Consider the following 17,790-nt stretch of genomic DNA (forward strand, 5'->3'; position numbering starts at 1 on the left):
TCCCTCGGCGGAATCGTGGCGTTACTACGCTTCCAACCACTACTACATGGCGAAACACTCCAACTCCGCCGCAAGTTTCCCCACGATATACCCAATCCGCCAATCAAACTGCCCCCCAACAATACCCAACTAATGGGCAGCAGTCCTATGTAAGTATTCACTTTGCAACCGAATGATGTAGTTCGCTCTCATAGTAATAATATATTGCAGCTTCCAACTCAAGAGGCCCAGCCATACGGACAACCACCCCAAGACTTAATTGATCTTAGCGCATTACATCGTGATATAGAAAATCTGATCTCGACCGCTCGAACTGACTTTGCAAACAATCCACTTGATCCCTCACTTCAACAAAAGCTTAAAGCCCTTCTAGACCTCCAGAACATCCTGCAACAGCAAAAATTACCTCAAGACCAGCTAAAACTCATTCGAGATCAGGTATCTCAGCTTTCACCAACGCCCCAACCCCAGCTGCCCCCTCGAGTTGTTCCAACTCCTCCCGTAACACAGGGACCAGTTCAACCAATACAAAGCCACACCCCTCAGCCAAACCTTCAATCTCTTCTGAATCCAGCTACAATTGCCGAGCTTATAAAGGCGACAGCAAACCAGCAAAGCCGAACGCCGCCGCCACCACCGCTGCCCCATATCGCGCCGTTTCTACAGCCTCAGGCTACCAGCACTCCGCCTCCCCCCGCACACTCTACAGCACCTAACCTAGCAGAGAATCCCCTGATTGCTTCTCTTAGAGCTCGAGGCCTCCTTCCACCCCCCGCTGCTTCTGCTCCACCGACACCTCCCAATCTACCTTTCATTCTCCCCGGACAATCGGTATATACGCCACCTGCTGTTATATCACAATTACCCAACCCACTTGAAGTCAAAATTAATATCCAAATGACTTCAGCGTCCATCAGGATGTAAGCTCCCTTGTAGTAAAATAATAGAATAAAGTGAATAATGCCCGTAAAAAAGTCTATACATTAACAATTTCCCTACCCACTCTATCTAGCCCGAGGCCGAACTTAATTTCTACCCTGTACGAAGAAAAGTCGAACCGATGTGGTACATGCGGTCGACGCTTTTATTCGGATGACCAAGGAAAAGAGAAAAAAGCAAGGCACTTGGATTGGCACTTCAAAACCAATCAGCGCATGACGGAAGCATCCAAGCGTGGACAGAGTCGTAGCTGGTATCTGGATGAACGGGTAAATAAACCATGCTCCTTTCTTTTTTTAGGAAACCACCTAGATTACAGTTATTAACGGCCAAAAAAACACAGGAATGGATAAAATCTCGAGAATTTGATGACGATACTGGCGGTCCAACAGGCGATAGTGCAACTTCCGCGAACGGGTCGATGTCAGATTCGACTGCGGCTGCGGCAAAGAAATCGTCGCAAAAGCAATGGATCCATGCACCCAATGACGCAGCGCTACGCAATGCTCCATGCCCAATATGCCAGGAGAAATTCGAGTCGACATGGTCTGAGGAGGCGCAAGATTGGATCTGGCATGATGCTAGTAAAGTGGGGGGTCGTATATATCATTCCAGCTGCTATTCAGAGGTCGCGAAGGATGGCATAACAACGGGACGGGGTACACCGGTGGGTAGAACGGGGACTCCAGACTCTGTCCTGGGGAAACGGAAAGCAGAGGTATGATATCACCCTCCATCCTTACCAGTCTCAAATCAAATCGTGCGTGTATATATATATGTACTGTTCGTATATACTAACTTGTACTTTCTCTCTATTATTATTATTATTATTATTTACAGGAACCAGAAAATGTCACAACTAGCGTTAGAATAAAAACTGAACCTGTGTCATGACATTTTCTACTCTTCAAAGAATTTTCTCTTTTATGTATTGGGCGCTTTCTATAGACAACCCCTATACCCTCCCGAAACTCGCATCTCTGCCTGACAAATTTTGTCCTATTAATCATGACGTCGTCAGTAAGGCCGTTTAAGGACGGCCTTATGTATCCAAATCTCCCCGACCCCTTTTCCCACTTCAGCGTAATGTACTAGCTTCTCATGGCATGTAATATCCGTCTGATGCTTCGACTCAGACTGCGTTATTACGTTGTTCACTTGTTATCATAGGATGGCTGTGGCGCGGCGTGGCGCGGCGTCACTCATATATTGAGCTGATAATGTCACTTGATTTATCGAGGTGTTTCTCCTTTTTTTATTTATTTGGCTTTTGTATGTTGGCTGTAGGAGTTATTGTTGTAGTAAGTGCTTCTGTAACTGTGCAGCATCCATGTGCAGGACATTAAGATCACATCGGTTTAATCGATTGTTTTCAATGATTTTGTTCTTTTGATTTTTGTTTTTCAAATAAATAAATAAATAAAATGAAATGGAATGAAATGAGCACCCTCAATAACTCCTCCATACAATTGACGACTACAAAATCAGCTTGGTATTGCCCATTTTCCACCCGACATCCCAATCCCGGACGCCACGAAATTCCCATCGGCATGCCGAAACCCTAACCCGATGTTCCATAGCCCCGCCGTGGTCTGTGGACAGTTACATCGCCTGCAGTGGGGAACTTGGAACCGGCAAACCATAGCTACTGTACTGTAGAAGATGTCTTTTTTCTCTATCAACCCAGTCCACGCTTTGCCCTCTCACAGCGAAGTTATCTGCCACCGTGCTAATTTCCCCTTTACCGCATACGATTGCTAGCTTTCCTGAACCTAGTATTCCCATTGAATACTATCGTTTATTGATGAATCCAGAAGCAATGGCGGAGCCATATAATATTCGGTGGGGGTTTATGGGTAAGTTGAACACTGCATTCCACGTCTTCCCTCTCGATTATGATTGTAAAAACAAAAGCACTCTGTTTCAATAGAGAAAGAAAGTCTACTGATACGTAAATTACCCCGCTTAGCGACGGGAGGAATTGCCAGATGTAAGATAAAAAAAACAAATGATGATAAAACAACCTAAAGAAAGCCCATCAAACAAAGAACAACACACAAAATACCCCGATGAAACGCTCCAATCCAACCCCCGCGCACCCCAAAATATCTATCTAACAATGACACTTCCATCACCCAGCGTTCGCACGGGACATGCTCATCGACCCCTCCCTCCGCAACGCCTCCGACATCTCCCACACAATCGCCGCCGTCGCATCCTCCACCTCGCGCGAGCGGGCGCAGAGATTCATCACCGACAACGCCATCCCGCAACCATGCACCGCCCACGGCTCCTACGAGGCGCTCGTCAACGACCCAAACGTCGACATCGTTTACATCGCCACCCCGCACTCGCATCATTTCCAGAACGCCATGCTGGCGCTGAATGCGGGGAAGCATGTGCTCTGTGAGAAGGCGCTGACGGTCAATGCGGCGCAGGCGCGGATTCTGGTTGAGACGGCGCGCCGGCGCGAGCTGTTTTTCATGGAGGCGGTATGGACAAGGTTCTTCCCGCTGTCCGTGCAAATTCGCGAGCTGGTTGCCAAGGGCGAGATTGGGGAGGTTTTGAGGGTTATTGCCGATACGAGCTGTGGGAGCACAGACCCGGAGGGGGAGTGGGGGACGGCGCATCGGATGGTTAATATGGATTTGGCCGGCGGGGTTTTGCTGGATGGTAAGTCTATATATTATTTAAAATATTTATTCTTCTTTATTCTCCAGTCCCCTTGATATCCTGTCTTGGCAACTAGTCAAGTTGAAATTTTTTTTTGTTAATAAAACCCACCCTGGATGCAGTGGGCGTCTACTCCCTAACATGGGTCTTCCAAACCCTCTACCACACCCGGCCCCTCGCCGACCGCAAACCACCCTCCTCCATCAGCTCCCAGATGATCCACTACCCCGCGACAGGGGCCGATGAATGCAGCACCATCCTGCTCGAATTCCCGCAATCGACGCCCGCCGGCACGCATAAAGCTCAGGGTATCGCAATGACAAACTTCCGCCTTATCTCTAATCTGGACGGGAAATGGACTGCGGGGCCCACGGTGCGCATCCAGGGCACGCGGGGCGAGATTCAGGTCTTCGGGTACCCATTCCATCCGGAGAGTTTTAAGGTGATTTCCCTTACGGGTCCTGGGGAAGCTGGTGACGCACGAGAGGTTAGGGAGGTCGTGGGTGAGTTTCCGGGGGAAGGAAAAGGGATGTATTGGGAGGCTGATGAGGCTGCGAGGTGTGTGAGAGATGGGAAGTTGGAGAGTGAAACGATGTCGTGGGAGGAAAGCTTGGTGATCATGGATGTCATGGATGAGGCGAGGAGGCAGGGTGGGTTGAAGTATCCGGATGAGATTGAGTCGACGGAGTATCCGGTCACGCTCGGGGGGAAGAAGGGGGTTGCTTAGATTGTGAGAATGAATAATTGTATAAAGGAATCGTTGGTTGGATGATTGCTTTCTGAGATGGCCGGAATCGGTTAGCTAGTGATAGTTTTCATCTGCAAAACGGAGCACCAGATGCCCTCAGCAATCTACAAATGATATAAACCAAAACTGACTTCGCACCGCCAAATCAGTGTCAGTGTTATGTTTCCCAAGTAAAGCTGGCACCTTCCACAGAGAACTAGAGGGAGTAAGTGAAAAAAAAAAACAAAGAAAATGACTAGAGGAATCCGGGTTTGGGAGGAGGGCATCTCGTCTTATTCGCTATTTAATGGTCTCATCTCTCTTGACTGCATGTGTATTAAAGTAAAAAATGAAAAATGAAAATGAAAAATCTTTTTTAAATAAAAGTCTCACATCTCCTCCACCGCAGCTCCGCACTCCCCCTTTTCTTTTCATTGACTTCCCTTCAACATGACGATGGTTTCACATTTTCTTTTCTCTTTGGTCCTCAGTAGCAGGTATTCATTGAAAGAAAGAAAAAAAATGATGACCTGGTGGGAGACAAAACAAAGGTAGTAATTGCTGAACAGAATGTCTCACCAGGCATGTTCTGCTGCCAAATTGAAAAGAGCGCCAAAAAAAGGGGTGCGGTCGGTACATTTGAACAGAAAATGAAAAGAGGGAAAAAATCTTCGTTTTTTCACAATAAACAGAGCCCATGCGAAAAACAAGTTGAATCACAAAGTGAAGTAATCCCATGCACATGGATTTAACAAAAGCAGAAAGGGAAAAAAACGCAGAAAATAGGCTCCGCAAACATAAATACAAGCCCTCCATCCTCAGGGACAATGATATTCGCTCTCCTTTTTTCATCGTAAGGACCAGGTCTTGCGGGATATGGACATGGCGCTGATTGTCGTACGATTGGCATTGAGTAATGGGCGAAGACAACAGTTCCTTGTTTGCGGATAGAGAAAAGAAGAGCGAAATTCAATGGCTTCATCTTCAACGAGCCGTACCAGGGGCGACCGTCTCTTCAATGACATCCTCTACGTCGGTGGGCGAAGTAGAGGCATCGACAGTCACATCATCAACCTTCGGGGGGGCGGGCTCCTCCTCCTTGGCATCGACATTGACGGGCGCCACCTCAGGAGTCTAAGACTATGGCGTCAACACACACAACCACCTTTGGAACACGAGAATTTTGTCACACAGGTCATCAATCGGGTTGTTCCAAAAAAAAAAAAAAAGAATATGAACAAGTAGGTATTCTTAAATCTGAGTGTGCATGTCTTGGGCTTTGTGATTGATCTTTGGTGCGACGAAGTAGGGGATAAACTTACGAGACGGCCGGGCTGCTCGTCAACGGCCATTGCCGAAGCAGCGACCTCGCCAAGTTGACCAAGGTCGGCCAAGTTCATAGTACGGGGCATGGTGCGTATTTCTGGGTAGACTTCGAGTTCGCGACCGTCATGGCGAGTTATAGCTGCAAAGGGGGAGGAATGGGCAAGTGGAGGGATATATCTTAGCAAGTTTTCCCACGAACGAAACAGGGGTAGAACTGATAGAGAGGGGGTTTTTGGAAGAGGTTATAAACAAAACAACATAATCTCCTGAAATAAGAACAACAGAAGAAGAAGAAGAAGAAGAAGAAGAAGAAGAAGAAGAAGAAGAAGAAGAAGAAGTTAAAAAAGGGCTTTGAAGATCTTATGTATTTCTCCTGCACATTTTCATCTGATTCTACCTGAGAGAATGTGTATATATGGGAATAGAAAACTTACGACGCAAATTATGCATGTTCAGGTCCAATGTGGTCTGCGGGCTAAAAGGTAACCGCAATGATGAAAAAGAGTCAAGATATTAGCCATCTGATCACAAAGCTTCATAAATAACTGAAATAAATGTCAGGGGATGTGCAAAAAGGCCCCAAGTTGCCAGCAGTAAAAAAGAACAAGCAAACAGTTGTGGATTTCACCTGCTTGGAGTTGGGAAAAGGGGCTAGAAATGAGTAGCTAAAGGGGGAGGACAAATCTATATCTGTTTGCTCCTTTTGGGAGAAGAGGACTTACAACTGAGGAGACCCAATCTCCAGGCCACGGACAGTAACAGACTCATCATCACTATCCTCATAGCGACTAAAGCAGGAGAAACAGGTGCCCATTTTCTCACAAAGAGTGGGAATGAATCCGAATCTTTTTAGATTTAAAGAGAAATTAAAAGGGGTGGAGGATGTAGCTGGTGAGCAAAAGGCCAGGGGAAATCTGTAGACTGTGTGCAGGATGACAAACAACGACGAGAAGCGTGATGAAAGAGAGTGAGGAGAGAAGAAAGGGAGGAGGAGAAGGAGAGATTGCCTGTGTGGAGGAGAAAAGAAAGAGGCTGTTTGGGGGAAAACCACAACCAGCTACAACACAACACACAACACAACAGTGGTATTCACTGTTTGTCTGATCACGCCATCTCAGGGAGGGAGATGGCTGCAGTCACCCAGCAACAGGAGGCCAGGCAGATGCAGGCAGATGCAGGGAGAGGTGCAGAGAGTCTTCTTTTTTTTTAATTCTTCCCCTTTTTTGTCAGAATTAAAGATGTGATAGAAATGAATAGTAGCTTTTATTCATGTCAAACCCCCCCGAGTGATTCTCCAGATCTCCAGATCTTTCTCATATCTAATTGACTGCCAGGTAATGCACAGGCATTAAAAAGAGAGGGCGAGGGGTTTAGGGTATCAATATCAACCATCACATTGAAAGGAAGATAAAAGCACAAATAATCCTCCTATATCCATATAGCCGAGGAAGAAGGAAGAAGAAATTAAGAACAACCGCAACATTGCTCATATGGAGAGAGAACGAAAAGAAAAGAAATGAAATGAAATGAAACGAAACGAAAAGGCGAAGAAAAGCCAGAGACAAAAGCAACTCAATATATAACCATCACTGGCTGGTCGCTCTTTATTGAACAACGGCGGAAAAGGTATTGTATGCAAAATGTTCTTTCCTTTCTATGTACGAGCAAATCCGAGGTCCCTTGTTTGGATGTAAGTTGCTTACCGGGTTTTATCACCAACTCAAAGAGAGGAAGAAGAAAAAGAAAAAGAAAGATTAGAAGGCCAAATAGAAGCTTTTTGCGTATACAATCATGGACACATATATAAGATTTCCCCAGTTGGGGGGTAGGTAAAAGGGGCAGGATCCATTACTGAAACACCGGAGAGAATACAACCTAGGAGGGAATCCGTTAGGGGAAACCGGACGATGATCGTTATGATGGAAAGAAAAGAGTAAGAATATATATAAAAAACGAAAGAAAGAAAGAAAGAAAACAAGAAAAGAGGAACCGGGCCGAATGAGACGGAATACACACACGCACACGCGCGCGGACGGGGAGCGGGAGGAAGAGAGAACTCTGGAGGAGAACTAGGGCGAAACAACGTTTCATTAACAAACAATAATCAGGCTAGTCTTATTTCGACAAGCCGATCTTGCCAAGTATCCCACTCGAGGACGCAGCCTTATCCGCATCGAAGACTTGCAGCAGGCTCTTCCACACCTGTCCAGGCTCCTGGCTAGCATCGATCCCCTTCCAGATGCCGGTGGTCTTGTAGTATCCCACAACAGGTTCCGTCTGCGAGTGGTATGTCTTCAGCCTCTTCTTCAGCGCATCCGCGTTGTCATCTGACCGCTGGATCAACGGCTCGCCGGTGACATCATCCTTCATGGCCTCCTTTGGCGGGTTGAAGATCTTGTGATACGAACGTCCTGAAGCGGGATGCACCAGGCGGCCAGTTATCCGTGCAACGAGGAGAGAGTCGTCAATCTGGAGCTCGACGGCATGCTGAAGCTTCTGGCCGCGGGAATTCAGCATGCCGTCTAACCTTTCAGCCTGGGCGACAGTGCGGGGGAATCCGTCCAGGATAAAGCTGGTGATTTACAACCAAATGCAAAAATTGCATTTTTCTCGAGTCAGAAAAATATGCACGTGTAAGAAATAAATCGGCAGAGAAGGGAAACGGGAGGATCATAACCCCGTAAAAATGGGGCAGAATAGGAGGGGGCAGTTTCTTCTTTACCCGTTCTGGCACTCCTTGTTATTTTCCAATTCGTGTTTGATCATGTTAACCATAATCTCATCGCTAACCAATCCGCCTTGGTCCATGATCTTTTTCGCTTCCTTGCCCAACTCGGTCTTGCGAGCGACTTGTGATCGTAACATGTCTCCGGTAGCCTACGGATAAATGGAAAGATAAAAAAACACACACACGATTCAGTCAGCCAAGGTTGTAGTTTTTTGCTTTCATTTATTTTCATTGAACAAATGCACTCACCAGGTGACACACGCAGAACTTGTCCTTGATTTTGGGTGCTTGCGTTCCCTTGCCTGCAAAAAGGAAGATCATTAATATTCAGCCATTTTGATTGTGTAGTACGCATATGTTTATTTTCAATGTGTGTATATATATATGTGTGTGGTGTATACGTAAAATGGGAGTGGGAGCGGAGGAGAGAACACACCAGCGCCTGGAGGGCCCATCAAGATCATCCGCACAGAGTCTGTGATGGACTTTGGTTGTGAAGAGCCGCCTCCGTGAAGTAATCGCCCTTCCAATTGAACCACCCGCGACTCCAGCTCGCTGATGATGCTCTTAAGGCCATCGATTGTCTCGTCCTTGATAGGAGCCATTGTACAGAATGAAGTGGCGGGGATGCGAGGCGGGATGCAGATTGGGGGTGGTTGACGGAGAGGAGGAAACGGCCAGTCTGATCAAGATCCAGGGACAAGGTAGGGAACGAGAAGACGAGCGGCTGTTCTGTTGGAGATGTGCGGTGTAAGTTTAGAAATGGTAGCAGTAGGTACCGTAGCAATCTCTTAGAGCAGAGAAGGTTGGGTTTTTTTTTTTTTTTTTTTAGAGCGGTTGAAGTTTGGATGGGCCAAGGAAACACGACGAACCGGGAGTTGGGATGGAATGAACCAAACGAACTAACAACAGCTTTCTCCCGCACGGCCGAGGTGCGCTTCGAGACGACTTTTCCGCGCATGCCCTCTGCTAGCTCCTCTGCTTTGAGTTAGCCATGTCCAGCTAAACCACAGACGTCTTTAGGCAAGGAACGCCAGTGTGCACAGAGGATCCCATAGGTCTACTGCCAGGCACCAAATTTGAACAGACAACGGGGAATCCAGTATTTCATTCAGCTGAAGCCAGGGAACAAAACTGTGCCTGGGCACTCAGTGCAAGCCAAATGATTCCGGAGGGTTTAACCATCGAGGCAAAAATATTTACAATTGAATACAGCTATACATGTGTTTCCTTTAACCACTCTCTCTATTCCACTTAAATAGATTCGTCCTATTATTTTACTCTCTATTCTACCTGTCCGTTCCGTGGAAGTCATAGTCCATGCATTAATTATCGATACTGGGATTGTTTGTTTGAATATCCCAAATGTGGGCGGGCAAGCCACGGCTTCTGCACCAGCCACAAGCCTCTGAGCCCATTAGTCAGCATCTCTTCCCAGCTTCAAAGAAATCCATGGATATGAGCTTCAAAAGAAGATCACCTCAAATAAACCAGCCAATCACTATTGAATAGTTCCTGCTCTCCACGACTATCCCTTAACTCCTAAACTCCCTTCTCTAACCCAGCATGCCTGCAACCACCGCAGACACCCTGTCCATGGTGACACGTACTGTCTCCGTCGCCCCATTAGTCCTCCTCTCAGTCGCAGACCACTACGGACGTTCAGCAAAGGGAACGAGAAGACGGGTAGTCGGAGTTCTTCTGGGCCAAAATGATGGAAGGAATGTCAGAGTCTCGAACAGCTTTGCTGGTATGGTTTAATCGCCTTATCCTCTCCCTTTCATTTTTCCCATCCGCTAAACGCAAGATTCGATACCGCATACAGTGCCCTTCGAGGAAGACGACAAGGACCCTTCTGTCTGGTTTTTAGATCACAATTTCGTCGAGTCCATGAATGATATGTTTAAGAAGATTAATGCTCGTGAGAAGCTTATCGGATGGTATCACTCTGGTCCCAAGCTCAGAGCGGCAGATCTTGAGATCAACGAGCTTTTCAAACGATACACACCAAATCCTTTGCTAGTTATCATTGACGTGCAACCAAAGGAGGTTGGAGTCCCCACAGATGCCTACTTTGCTGTTGAGGAGATTAAAGATGTGAGTGCGCGTTGTTTACCTTCCATGATATTCATGACGTTACCGGCGCTAATCCTGTCACAATAGGACGGAACAACCACTGCCAAAACTTTTGTCCACACCCCTTCCATAATCGAAGCTGAAGAAGCGGAAGAGATCGGTGTTGAACATCTCCTCCGGGACATAAGAGATGTTGCCGTTGGCACCCTGTCCACCCGCATCACATCTCAACTACAGTCATTACAAGGCCTCCACCTCCGGCTCAGAGATATCGGCCAATATTTACAAAAGGTGCTAGATGGCGACCTACCTGTCAACCATGCCATTCTCGGAAACCTTCAGGACGTCTTCAATCTTCTCCCCAACCTTTCCACCCCCAAGACAAACAACTCACAAGTAAACGGAATGGAACCATCACAGATAGAAAACACAGAACTTGCACGTGCCATGAGCATCAAGACCAACGACCAGCTTATGGCTATTTATCTTAGTAGTCTGATTAGAGCCATCACTGCTTTCCACGACCTTATCGAGAACAAGATCCAAAACCGCCAACAGCAGGAAGAACAAGAAGCAAAGAAGGAAGATGAGAAAAATGGCACCACAGCGAATGGCAATGGCAATAATAACAATAATTCCCAAAATTTCAAGGCTCCGGCCAACAACAACGATTCCAAGCAAGAGCAAGAGGACACGAAGGAGAAGGGGAAGAAGGGATGATTTTGATTTTGCTTTCTTCCGTTCTCTCGCTGCTCGATCCTTCTCTATTTTCCTTGAAACCTATCCCGCCCTACTTTGTGTCCCCTACTCCCTTTCACGCTTTCTACCTTATGGTTGGTTAGCTTAGCTCTTTCCCACCCATTTATCGTTGACGACTCTGTCAAGCAGCATTATGTCGAATTTCATGTAAAATCAACCGCCATGAAACAAATTAGAGTTCGTACTCCTTCCTCTCCCCTTACAATACCTAATGTCTCCTTTTGTGGTGGGTTCAGGTTAGGAGCGAAGTCGACACCATGTAAAGACGCCATCTCCGGCACCAAGGGTCTTTTGACATATAGAGAGCTTGGCCCAGTTATTTAAGGACGGTTTCTAGTTTCTATTTCTATGGAAAACTCTTGGAAGACAAGCTGCTTCCAGGCGCTCATAAAACGTCTAGCTCTTCATGGATACAATGATCTATATACGAGAGGGAAAGAGGGGGGGGAGGGGGGGGGGGGGGGGGGGGTGGTGAGAGAGCACCAAATTAGCAATTCCTTGTAGCTTAACTGGGGGTTGCCGGTTTGCTGCAGGTTTAACTAACCATCCCTCCTTACATTGGAATATCCGATGTAAAAAGCACATTTCAATATTGCGAAGTAACTAAATACACGTCGACAATACTCTTCGACTCTTTTCTTTCCCCCCTCCTCTTTCCCCAAACTCTGTCTATGCCATTTATACCACCCTCTTCTTTCTTTTGCCCAAATGAAAACTAGCCCCAAACACCGTATAAACTCCCAAACACCCATGGGTATATCGTCATGAACACAAACCAAAACTCCCTTTAAAGTTACATTACAAAAAGGATGGAAAAACCAGTCTGAGCCTAGGTTAGTGCAACTCTCCCAGCCATCTCCACTTCCCCTTGTCCTTCCCCTTTACCATCCCTCTCGTCAACAACAACCGTCTCCACTCCACCACCAAACAATGCCGGGCAAAGGCTCCCCAACACACAGGCGAGAAGGTGCTTGCACACGGGTGTTTCGTGGTGGCTATTCTTCATCGAGTCTCTGGTTAATGTGCCGCCAAATGGGAAAGGGGTTGTAGGTGTAGATGTAGATGTAGATGCAGGTGCAGATGAAGAATTATTTCCCCTGTGCAAGTCGTCGTCGTTGTAAGTATAACGTGGAAGAGGGGCGGAAAGAGGGTTACTTTCTTCCCCTTTGCATCTGCTTCTGCCCTCGTCTTCTTCTCCAGGACCGCTGCTTTCTTCTTCTGCCATTGCGGTCTCAGGAGAACCCAGGTGTTGAAATGCGGCCAGGGCAAAAGCGGGACAGGAGCAGTGCCAGGCATTTAGGCAGACGAGGTGGGTTTGGGGGGGATGGTTGGAATTGGGATCTGTATCAGCATTTGGTGAAGAGTGGACAAAGTATATTCCCAGGTCTATATTTTCTCCTCTATATTGCGGTCGCTCTTCTGCTGCTGCTGCTGCCGCGGCCACCGCTGCTGGTGGTAATGGTGATAGTGATGATCTGTATTGCTCACGATGATACACATCGTACCTCTTTATCCCCTTCCGGTCCAGGATATCCAGAGCCAAGAGAAGTTCATTCGGGAAGAGGCAGTGTAGAGTTAGGAGGAGGGGTTTTACTTTAAAGAGGATGGGAGCCGGAAGTTGGGTGAGTGGGTTGTTGCTATTTGTTCCTGCAGATGGAAGGCTATGAGGTTGATATTGGGTATCGTTATTATTCTGGTCTGGAGGAGCTGTTCCGCCTGGTGGTGGGTGGAATTTGGATAGCTGATTAACTATTGAGGTGATGAATTGAGGTGTGTTGGGGAGGCGCCCTTCCATTGCTATGTTTTTCTGAAACTTTCAAAATAAAATGAAAGAGTTGTTGTACGTGGCTCATGTTTTCATTTTTTGATGTTGGATTATAGTTTATAGCCCTCTTTCTTGGTAAATCTGAAATCCCACTGCCCCCTAAAATTTATAAACCTATATTTGTTCGCCAAAAGCCAGCTGGACGAACACAGGAAAGGAATTTGTTACTTGACACGGGAAAGCTACAACTCAAAGTAGCCATTTTCCATATATCGCTTGTCATCTACTTTGTTAAATAGTTGCGTAAATCCTCGCATGATAGAGCAACGAAGTAATATGCTTTAGGGATAAAACACGCGCTACCTATGCAATATGCTCTGTCCAACGAGCTAGGAAAGAAAAAAAGGAACAAAGGAAGATATTAGTTAATTAATTAATTAATAGAAAATAATATTATTGAATAAAAGGGAAGGGATGAAGAGAAAAATGAGGCGAAATAGCCCCCAATTGTCCTCCATCTTGCAAGCTCCTGCAATGTCGTCCATCGGTCGTCGCATTTTCGCGCTGGGGAAAACGAATTGGACGCTTCAGCTGGTGCAGGAGCTTAGCAGGACCGAAGGCCACTTGAGCTTGAAAATCCTCCTTGGCCACCAGGACATCAAGTGCAACCCGAATCTTCATCGTCTATACCAGGGGGGGGGGGGATCACGCTTAGTCATCTCCCAGTCCTCTTCCCCGCCGATACCGCAATCCGCCATTTTTTTAATTTTTCTTTTTCTTTTTGAAAACAGTCATTTGTTCAATGACCAGCATGAACATGCTGTCCGATTTTCCCACAAAAAGCCCCTTTCGTTTGGTCGGTAGTTTGGTAGACTAACGTATTCGTCTTTTGTATATCGTCGAAGAATTTGGTTTCTCTGGGTTCTCCTCACAATCTAACAATGGAGGAGTTACCAGATCCCACTACTGACCTGGACTGGTCTGGCTACGTCGGGTCAATCCAATCGCATTTCGCGGAGAATGCAAGAAAATATCCAGACCGAATATGTGTGGTAGAAACGAAGTCGTCTGAAGCTCCGGAGAGGAGATTCACATACAGACAGATCTATGAAGCATCAAACACCCTCGCACATTACCTTCATGATGCGGGAGTTACCAATGGGGATGTTGTGATGGTCTGGGCGCACCGGTCTGTTGACTTAGTTGTCAGCATTATGGGAACTTTGGTATGTTCGATTCCTTGTTTACCATTAGCTTTTACTTTTGACTGCTCCGATCCAGTCGATTGGTATACTAAATTAAACACCTCGCTTGCTGTAGATGTCTGCTGCAACTATGAGCATCCTCGATCCTGCCTACCCACCAGCCAGGCAGAAAATATATCTAGAAGTCTCCCAGCCTTGCGCATTGGTTAATATTGCAAGAGCAACGGACGAGGCTGGCCCTCTGGCGCCGACGGTACGAAAATATATCGATGAGGAGCTTAAGCTGAAGGCCGAAGTCCCGTCATTGCGCATTCATAGCAACGGGTTCTTGTCCGGGGGTGAGATTGAAGGCCAGGATATTTTTGGCCACGTCAGATCGAAGGCGTCTTCTTCTCCAGATTCGCTCGTAGGTCCTGATAGTAATCCCACTCTCTCGTTCACCTCCGGCAGTGAAGGAAGACCTAAGGGTGTTCTGGGCCGTCATTTCAGTTTAGCCAAATACTTTGGCTGGATGGCTCAGAGGTTTGAGCTTACTTCAGAGAGTCGATTTACTCTCCTGTCTGGAATTGCGCATGATCCCGTCCAAAGAGATATTTTTACTCCACTCTTTCTTGGCGCGCAATTGTTGGTTCCCTCGAAGGAGGATATCCAACATGAGAAGCTTGCAGAATGGATGGCTGAACACAAGCCTACAGTTACTCATTTAACACCGGCAATGGGTCAGATTCTCGTTGGAGGCGCGTCGGCAAAATTTCCATCCTTAGACAGAGCCTTTTTCGTTGGCGACGTTTTGACTACGAGAGACTGTCGGAGTTTGAGGGATCTTGCCGTCAACGTCAACATAGTCAACATGTATGGGACCACAGAGACGCAGCGCGCAGTAAGTTACTATGAAATACCGAACCGGGTGAAGGACCCTAATTACTTGGACAAACTCAAGGATACCGTACCAGCTGGCAAGGGTATGAAGGATGTTCAACTCCTGGTTGTCAATCGTGATGATCGAGCCAAGTTATGTAAGATTGGAGAAGTAGGAGAGATCTACGTCCGCGCCGCCGGCCTTGCTGAGGGTTACAAAGGGGATCAAGCTTTGAACGACCAAAAGTTCCTTATGAACTGGTTCGTGGACAATGAGAAATGGGTCGAAGCTGACAAAAAGAACGACAAAAACGAGCCGTGGAGGAAGTACTACCTTGGCCCAAGGGATAGACTTTACCGGACTGGTGACCTCGGTAAATACCTGGAAACGGGAGATGTGGAGTGCACCGGTCGTGCTGATGACCAGGTCAAGATCCGCGGTTTCCGAATCGAGCTTAATGATATCGACAATAATTTGCGCCAACACCCGTTGATTAGAGACTGCAAAACTCTTGTCCGGAGAGATCGAGACGAGGAGCCCACACTTGCGAGTTACATTGTCCCTGAGCTAAAACAATGGCCACAATGGTTGAAAGATCGAGGCATCGAGGACATTGAGGACGAGGGAACTGATATTGGCCCTGTGGTTATCTATACGAAACGGTTCAGACGAATGCAAACAGAGGTACGGGATCATTTGAAAGATCGCTTACCTGGCTACGCTGTTCCGACGATTTTCATTGTCCTCAATAAGCTGCCACTTAACCCTAATGGGAAAGTCGACAAGCAGAAACTCCCGTTCCCTGACATTGCAGAACAGTCTGTGCCAGCTTCCTCAGAAGACTTGAGGAGATGGGAGTCAATGTCTGAGACGGAACGGGCTGTTGCAACCAAGTGGGCCAATCTCATTCGTGGCGTGAACGCAAAAACTATTACCCTACAGAATGACTTCTTCGATCTTGGAGGTCACAGCATATTAGCTCAGCAGATGCTACTGACTGTCCGCAAAGAAATGGGAGCGAATATCTCAATAAATACACTCTACGAGTACCCAAGCCTAGGCGGATTTAGTGCTCAAGTTGACAAACAACTTAATATAAAGAACAGCATGGTCAAAGCTGGTGCCGCTGCGGAGGAGGAGAAAGATTCCATCTATTCCAAATCTCTGGAGGACCTCCTCAAGCAGCTGCCAGCTACTTATCAAACAGCGGACCCAGATGCTATCCGCAAATCCCCTCAGCCTACAGTCTTTCTTACTGGTGCAACTGGCTTTTTAGGCACTTACATTATCAAGGACATACTGGAGAGGACCAGCCGTATTATAAAGCTGATTGTCCACGTGAGGAGTGTCAAGGACTCCCAAGCGGCACTTGATCGGCTACGAAGATCCTTACAGGGCTATGGCTTATGGCAAGCGGAGTGGGCGGGCCGATTAAGCTTCGTTGTCGGAGATTTATCGAAACCACAACTTGGCATTGACCAGCAAAATTGGCAGGCCTTGGCCAAGGAAGTCGATCTGGTTATCCACAATGGTGCGGCGGTCCACTGGGTTAGACCGTACAATGATCTGGTGGCGTCAAATGTCCTTTCGACGCTTGACGCGATGAGGCTTTGCAATGAAGGGAAACCAAAAATGTTCACATTTGTTAGCTCCACAAGTGTACTCGACACAGATCACTATGTTAAACTCTCAGATCAGCACCTTAGTACAGGTCGAGATGCCATTTCAGAAGATGATGACATGGAGGGCAGTCGAACTGGTCTGGGGACTGGCTACGGGCAAACAAAATGGGTATCCGAACAACTCGTCCGTGCAGCGGGAAAGAGGGGCCTACTAGGCTCTGTAGTTCGACCAGGGTACATTCTCGGCGACGTAGAAACAGGCGCTTGCAATACCGATGACTTCTTGATCCGTATGTTGAAGGGCTGCATTCAATTATCTAGTCGGCCACGTATCATCAACACCGTCAACTCTGTCCCGGTAAAGCATGTTGCTCGTGTGGTTGTGGCTGCCGCTCTCAATCCCATCCCAGGTGGCGTGCATGTCGTGCATGTCACTGGTCACCCACGACTACGTATGAATGAATACCTCTCCCTTCTCGAGTACTATGGCTACAAAGTTCCCGAAGTCGATTATGACATTTGGAAGGACGAGCTAGAAAAATACATCTCAGCTGGCGGCGTAGAGAAGGATCATGAACAACACGCCCTAATGCCGCTCTACCATTTCTGTGTCAACGATCTCCCTGCTACAACTCGAGCTCCAGAGCTCGATGACAGAAATGCTGTCAAAATTCTGAAAGCAGATGCTGAAAATTGGACTGATGTAGATGAAAGTGCCGGGTATGGTATCACTAGGGAAGATGTTGGCAGATACTTGAGCTACTTAGCAGAGATCGGGTTTGTGAGCTGGCCGTCATCTAAAGGCCGGCCATTGCCTAAAGTCAATGTCAGTCCAACGCAGCTAGAAGCGTTGGGAGCAGTAGGAGGCCGTGGTGGTATACCCAAATGAAACGGATGAATGGATTCGACCACATCTGCTACGCGCGAGCGGTAAACTATTCTTATGACATCTGAATGTCCTCGATATTGACTCAATATTTTCAGCTGCGGACAAACGGAAGAGTTTTGAATTATTACCTCCTTCTCAACAATTTTGCCGAACCTATTCCCTTTGCAAAGTTTAGATAAAACGGTAGAAATATCACTTTGTGTTTGATTGCTCACAGAGCAA

General features: G+C 47.0%; 7 protein-coding genes across 7 annotated transcripts; 4 read left to right on the plus strand and 3 right to left on the minus strand.

Moving 5' to 3' along the window:
- Positions 1–132: 132 nt before the first annotated feature.
- Positions 133–1,833, plus strand: HCBG_07935 (uncharacterized protein; the record flags this gene model as incomplete). Its single annotated transcript, XM_045434984.1, has 5 exons — positions 133–149; positions 195–920; positions 1,013–1,208; positions 1,283–1,657; positions 1,780–1,833. 5 exons carry the CDS (start codon positions 133–135, stop codon positions 1,831–1,833), a joined length of 1,368 nt encoding a protein of 455 aa, XP_045284290.1.
- Positions 1,834–2,671: 838 nt separating this feature from the next.
- On the plus strand, positions 2,672–4,482 carry HCBG_07936 (NADP:D-xylose dehydrogenase; the record flags this gene model as incomplete). Its single annotated transcript, XM_045434985.1, has 4 exons — positions 2,672–2,795; positions 2,909–2,929; positions 3,079–3,612; positions 3,735–4,482. 4 exons carry the CDS (start codon positions 2,759–2,761, stop codon positions 4,337–4,339), a joined length of 1,197 nt encoding a protein of 398 aa, XP_045284291.1.
- Positions 4,483–5,323: 841 nt separating this feature from the next.
- Positions 5,324–6,479, minus strand: HCBG_07937 (uncharacterized protein; the record flags this gene model as incomplete). The annotated part of the gene is made up of 4 exons (XM_045434986.1): positions 5,324–5,473; positions 5,662–5,804; positions 6,100–6,140; positions 6,388–6,479. The coding sequence occupies 4 exons, from the start codon at positions 6,477–6,479 to the stop codon at positions 5,324–5,326; spliced, it is 426 nt and encodes a 141-aa protein (XP_045284292.1).
- A 1,301-nt stretch (positions 6,480–7,780) lies between these two features.
- HCBG_07938 (adenylate kinase cytosolic) lies at positions 7,781–9,133 on the minus strand (the record flags this gene model as incomplete). The annotated part of the gene is made up of 4 exons (XM_045434987.1): positions 7,781–8,237; positions 8,388–8,542; positions 8,643–8,695; positions 8,830–9,133. 4 exons carry the CDS (start codon positions 8,996–8,998, stop codon positions 7,781–7,783), a joined length of 834 nt encoding a protein of 277 aa, XP_045284293.1.
- Positions 9,134–9,890: 757 nt separating this feature from the next.
- Positions 9,891–11,415, plus strand: HCBG_07939 (26S proteasome regulatory subunit; the record flags this gene model as incomplete). The annotated part of the gene is made up of 3 exons (XM_045434988.1): positions 9,891–10,143; positions 10,219–10,490; positions 10,557–11,415. The coding sequence occupies 3 exons, from the start codon at positions 9,960–9,962 to the stop codon at positions 11,187–11,189; spliced, it is 1,089 nt and encodes a 362-aa protein (XP_045284294.1).
- A 642-nt stretch (positions 11,416–12,057) lies between these two features.
- On the minus strand, positions 12,058–13,023 carry HCBG_07940 (uncharacterized protein; the record flags this gene model as incomplete). Its single annotated transcript, XM_045434989.1, has 1 exon — positions 12,058–13,023. The coding sequence occupies one exon, from the start codon at positions 13,021–13,023 to the stop codon at positions 12,058–12,060; it is 966 nt and encodes a 321-aa protein (XP_045284295.1).
- Positions 13,024–13,934: 911 nt separating this feature from the next.
- HCBG_07941 (L-aminoadipate-semialdehyde dehydrogenase large subunit) lies at positions 13,935–17,783 on the plus strand (the record flags this gene model as incomplete). The annotated part of the gene is made up of 2 exons (XM_045434990.1): positions 13,935–14,219; positions 14,314–17,783. The coding sequence occupies 2 exons, from the start codon at positions 13,935–13,937 to the stop codon at positions 17,566–17,568; spliced, it is 3,540 nt and encodes a 1,179-aa protein (XP_045284296.1).
- Positions 17,784–17,790: the final 7 nt, after the last annotated feature.

Source organism: Histoplasma capsulatum (genome assembly GCF_000150115.1).
Source record: "Histoplasma capsulatum G186AR genomic scaffold supercont2.14, whole genome shotgun sequence".
NCBI classification, from domain to species: Eukaryota; Fungi; Ascomycota; class Eurotiomycetes; order Onygenales; family Ajellomycetaceae; genus Histoplasma; species Histoplasma capsulatum.